This window comes from Akebia trifoliata, chromosome 11 (genome assembly GCF_017979445.1).
Source record: "Akebia trifoliata isolate Shusen 1 chromosome 11, ASM1797944v1, whole genome shotgun sequence".
Taxonomy (NCBI): Eukaryota; Viridiplantae; Streptophyta; class Magnoliopsida; order Ranunculales; family Lardizabalaceae; genus Akebia; species Akebia trifoliata.
In genome coordinates this window covers 28,972,568-28,977,879 of record NC_141385.1, presented here as the reverse complement: position 1 = coordinate 28,977,879, position 5,312 = coordinate 28,972,568, and the positions used below count along the sequence as shown (strand labels likewise).

General features: G+C 32.8%; 1 protein-coding gene across 1 annotated transcript; it reads left to right on the top strand.

Annotated features, from left to right (window-relative positions):
* The first annotated feature begins 3,196 nt into the window (after window positions 1-3,196).
* LOC147391218 (receptor-like kinase) lies at window positions 3,197-4,969 on the top strand. The gene has a single exon (XM_086459864.1). The coding sequence runs from the start codon at window positions 3,284-3,286 to the stop codon at window positions 4,763-4,765; it is 1,482 nt and encodes a 493-aa protein (XP_086315990.1). The 5' UTR covers window positions 3,197-3,283; the 3' UTR covers window positions 4,766-4,969.
* The last annotated feature ends 343 nt before the right edge of the window (window positions 4,970-5,312 follow it).

Here is a 5,312-nt window from a genome sequence, read left to right as displayed (position 1 = left end):
TGCTAGAAAAATTGAACAACCTAATAAAAATTTCCAAGAGAATCTATTGGCAGTTCCATAGAGCCAATTCATTTTAGATCTTAAATTAAAAATGAAATGCAAGTGATATCCAAGATTGTTACTTGTTCCTGTCAAAATCTTCAACAAAGGATTCAATTTTGATTTTTTTTTTTTTAAACTGTGATATTTTCAGTAATTTCTCTTGGAATTTAGTACCCTTCTTGCATTCCACAAGTGAACAATGAATAAAACTAATTGTAAAACACGATTTGATGAAATGCTTTAGATTCTATAATCCAAATTAAGGTTAAATGGTGAATGAAGGGTATTTTAGTCAATTTATCTCTAAAATACGAAACTTTGCCATCTATCATCATCTTTACTATTATAATGAGATAAGGAGAAGTAGAACTGGCTGGACACAAAAAATTGTATTCCTAAAATGCCCTCACCTTTACCATTTAACTTAATATAATCAGGGTCATTTTGGTCTAATATCAAGAAAATTGCAATCGTACATCCCTAAAATCACTTTGGTTAATTTGCAAAAATATCTTTTTAACTATGTAACCTTAAAAAACACCCTTTAATTATTATTTTAGATTGTAAAAAAGCCCTTTAGAGGGGTCTATCAACGGATATTTATTAGATCAAACATAACATTGTCCAAATTCAAATTTGATTTTTTTTAAATATCTAAATTCAAAAATAAATTTTGTTGGATATCAGTAATTAACATTCAAATTCAAATTCGAATCCAATTGATTTTTTGGATATCGAATAATATTTTATTCTTAGAAAAAAAATCACCTTTGTCTTCAACCTATTCCAAAAAATCCTTGATTTTTTTTTTTTGGGAAAAAAAAGCAAAGGTTTTTTGGGTTAGGATTTAAGATAAGGGATTTTCGAGAGAAAAATAAAATGACTTTTTGGTTTGAGCTTAAAGATGAGGACTTTGGGAAGAAAACTATGGGTTTTGTGGGTTGAGTTTGAAGGTAAAAGATTAGGGAAGAAAATTAAGTGTTTCTGGGTTGGTGTTGAAGATGAGTTATTGGAGAAAAAATAAAACCAAGAGTTTTTCTTGGTTGAGTTTGAAGGTAAAAGATTTGGGAAGAAAAATCGAGGGTTTCTAGATTGGTGTTAAAGATGTGTGTGTGTGAGAGGGAGAGGACTTACTTCTAGCTGGAGAAGAGGATGCCTTCGTCGGAGAATGTGTTCTTTTATGCCTCCTACCTTTGCTTGCAAGTTGACAGAGAGACGAGAATGGAGAAAGGGGCGAGCCCAAATATAGAAATAATATTATTTAAGTTTTTAATAATAAAAAAAGATTTTGATCATAATTTGAATCAAATTTTATCGGACTGGATGTATCAACATTCGAATTCGAATTAGATTGGATTTTCAAATACCCATTAACAATCAGATGTGCATTTGAAATAGAAGGTGGCATATGCAAACATACATTTATCAAAATGACTAATTTGTAATTTAAAATATTGATTAAAGGGGTTTTGAAGATTACATATAAAAAAATGATAGTTTTGTAATTTTGAAAAGTAAGTAAAACGATTGCACGGTCATGAGGGCCATTTATGACCTCAAATTTTGGTGTCTAAACCACTTTCTACCTCACCTTCCCTCATTATAATAGTATTAGAAGGTGGCATGTGCAAATGCACACATATCTAAAGGGCTTTTTTGTAATTTAAGATATTGATTAAAGAGTATTTTTGAAGATTACATAATAAAAAATGATATGTTTGTAATTTTAAAATTAACCAACGTGGTTTCAGGGATGTGAATTTCGATTTTCTAGGTTTTGAATAAAATGGCTCTAATCATATTAAATCTAAATGTAAAAATGGGGGTATTTTTGAAAATCAAATTTTGGTGGTGAGTCATTCCAACTCCAGCCTTCTTTCATTGTAATAATAATAAAGATAAAGAAAAGCCCATCAGGGGTGTGGCTTGGCGGTAAGCCATAACGACAAGAATATGCTCTTGGTTGCGAGTTCGAAATCGAGTGCTTCCTTTGAATACTTGCTTAGTGGGGATTGTGAGCCCCCTATGGCCCAAGAGAGACTCGCCAATGTGTGGAAAAAAAAAAAATTAACAAATAAATAAAGAAGACAACTATTGTGGATCAATTTATTTACTATCCCAAATGTATCCTAAAACCTTCCGGTTTAGTAGAAACTATCTAATCGAAAACTAAAACAAAGAATTTCTAGTACAATCTTTAGGTGGAAATTAGTACAGATCTATAGGATTTGAGCTGTAGGAAACATGTATTTGAATGATCCTCTGGCTTTACGCGTACACCGCACCACGACGTTACCGTCCATATAATGCGCGACAGAACAAAATAAAAAAGGGTGATTTAGACATACCCTTGTAAGTTTTAGACATAACCTTCTATGTTTTGGTAAATTTTTTTAAATACCCTTTTACATTTTTAAACTTGTAATATACCCCTTAACCTTGTTGAAGACTAATAGAAAATGACCTAAAAGCCCTCCCCTCCAACATAAAATAAAAAACATTTCATATTTCTTGCCGAGATCAGTTATATTCAATCCTTAGTGTATTTTTTTTTTTTTTTGTCTCACCTTCAATTTTAAGATTCTATCGCTTACAATGTTCTAACATCAAAAATAAGATCGGCTATCTAAGAAGTAGAAGATGAATTTTCCGATTAAAAATAAAATTCCAAAGTTATGTTCAAGAAGTTGATGCAATGTTTTAAAAATCAATTCAATGATTATAATATTTTTCTTTTATATCAATTTACCTAGCCACGATTGGACCTTGGTTTAATTTGGTTGGGCCGACTTACATTCATTAACAATTTTAGAAATATGTATAATTTTTCCTAATTATAATTATTTATATTGATAAAATATAATATTTACAAACTGTGAGTTTACTAACTGAATCAATTTTAGTCCAAAATTGGACATGGTTGAACCATTGATTTGATTCAATTTTTGAAAGAAAAAATGAAGGATTTTACACTAGAGGTTGAAAATGAGGGAATTTAGGTCATATTTTTTTTAGTCTTTCAATGTAGTTTGAGGTCAAGGGTTTAAGTAATCAATTTGAAAGCACATAGGTTTGTCTCAAATATTCAGTGAAACCTGGAGGTGCACGCCTAAATTAAAAAACTTATACCTGCCTTAACGCGGAACTTGAACTCTTGACCTCAAACAGAATTATAAGAATTTCTCTCTCAGCCCATCAATCCAACTATCAAATACAGAAAAAATCATACTAAAAGTTTCTCATGTTGAAACCTCGAATTCCATCTATAATGGAGAATCTCCGAAACCCCCAAAAAACCCCAAAATTTCACCTATTTTTCTTCCTAATCTCTCTGCAGCTCATCATTTTCTTCTTCGATCTATCATGGGCTTTCTCTCCTGTAGATAATTACCTCCTCGATTGTGGATCAGTCGTCAACACCGTTGTCGACAATCGCAACTTCGTTGGCGATTCTTCGAAATCTGGATCGGTTTTCTTGTTTTCAACTCGAACGATCTCACTCAGAGACCAAAACCCAGAACAAGATTCATCTCTTCTCTACCACACAGCTAGGGTTTTCACGAAACCCTCAAGTTATGAGTTCGAAATCAAGAAGAAAGGAACCCATTTGGTACGTCTTCATTTCTTTCCTTTCGATTCTGCAAAATTCAATCTATCTGAATCTTGTTTCCATGTTTCGGTTCATGAGTTCTTGCTTTTGAGTCATTTTAACGGTCAGGAGACTCAGAACAACAGAAAAAACCCTGTTTTAAAGGAATATTTAATCTGGGTTGGTGATGAAAAGCTTATAATTTCATTTAATCCTTCAAAAGAATCGTCTTTCGCCTTTATAAATGCGATCGAAGTATTTTCTGCACCTGAAGATCTTATAGCTGATACAGCCCAATTTGTAAATTATAAGGGAATTGAGAATTATGATGGATTGACCAAACAAGCATTGGAGACTGTTTACAGGGTTAATGTTGGGGGTCCTACAGTCACCCCTTTTAATGATTCTTTATGGAGAACTTGGATTCCTGATGATGGGTTTTTGAAATTGATTGCTGCCTCAAAGGCGGTTTACACCAGTGGTCGGATTAAGTATCAAATTGGAGGAGCGAGCCGAGAAGTAGGTCCTGATAATGTGTACAACACTGCCCGAGTGATGAGCAATCCAAATATTCGGATACCAAACTTTAACATTACATGGGTTTTCCCAGTGAGTTATGGCTATAGGTACCTTGTTCGAATGCACTTTTGTGATATTGCGAGTATGGCTCTTGGTCAGCTCTATTTCAATGTTTATATCAATGGGTATTCTGCGTATAAAGATTTGGATCTATCGGCTCTTACGGGAATTCTTGCTTCTCCTTTCTATGCCGATTTTGTTGTTGATGCTGATAGTTCGAGAGGTTTGAGCATAAGCATAGGTCCTTCGAGTTTGAGCAATCCGGATAGAATTAATGCCATCTTGAATGGGTTAGAAATCATGAAGATTAATAATTCGATGGGTAGTCTTGATGGAGAACTATCGGTGGCTGATTCTGTTTTGAAGAGTGGGCCGAGAGTAAATGTTGGTGTTTTATTGCCTTTTGCTGCTATTATGTGCTTGTTGGTGGCTGCGTTTGTTGTTATGCATATGAAAAAGAACTCCGTGGGGTGGTCACCTTTGCCAGTTGATAGTACAGAAGGAAATTTGAAGAATGGTAATCAACCATTGTCAGGTAAGTTGATATATTCATGAAGGATCAATAAGTTTTTGTATCATATAACTTGGTGTTTTATGTTAGCTTATGCAAAGGATTCCTTTTAGTATGTTGTAACATTGTACGAATGACTTTCTTTGAAGCTCTTGTTGGTATTGAACTGTCTTATTTCTTTTAAATTGTATTAAGAAACTTGTGCATTCGGAATGGCATTAAAGACCTAACTCAATTGTTTTCCTTTATTTCATTCAGTTTAAGATGTGGGTTGAATGTTTTTTGTTTCCTTTGTCTCTATTATTAAATATGTTCCCAAATATTTTACTTTGATGATTTGAAAGGGAAAGCGCACTTGTGATGATTTATTCTTAGCATTCTCCAACACTTCCACTTTCCAAAAATACCCTTACTAATTTTGTATTTTAGTAAAAAAGACGTGGGCATGTTGGTCTTTTATGTAATAAATGTTTTTCTTTTACATAATACATGCTAAGCACATTTTAGCCTTTGGATTTTGAATACCTTGTTTCTAATACATGCTTTGACAATTAATGCTAACATAATAAATGTATTTATTATATAAAAGAT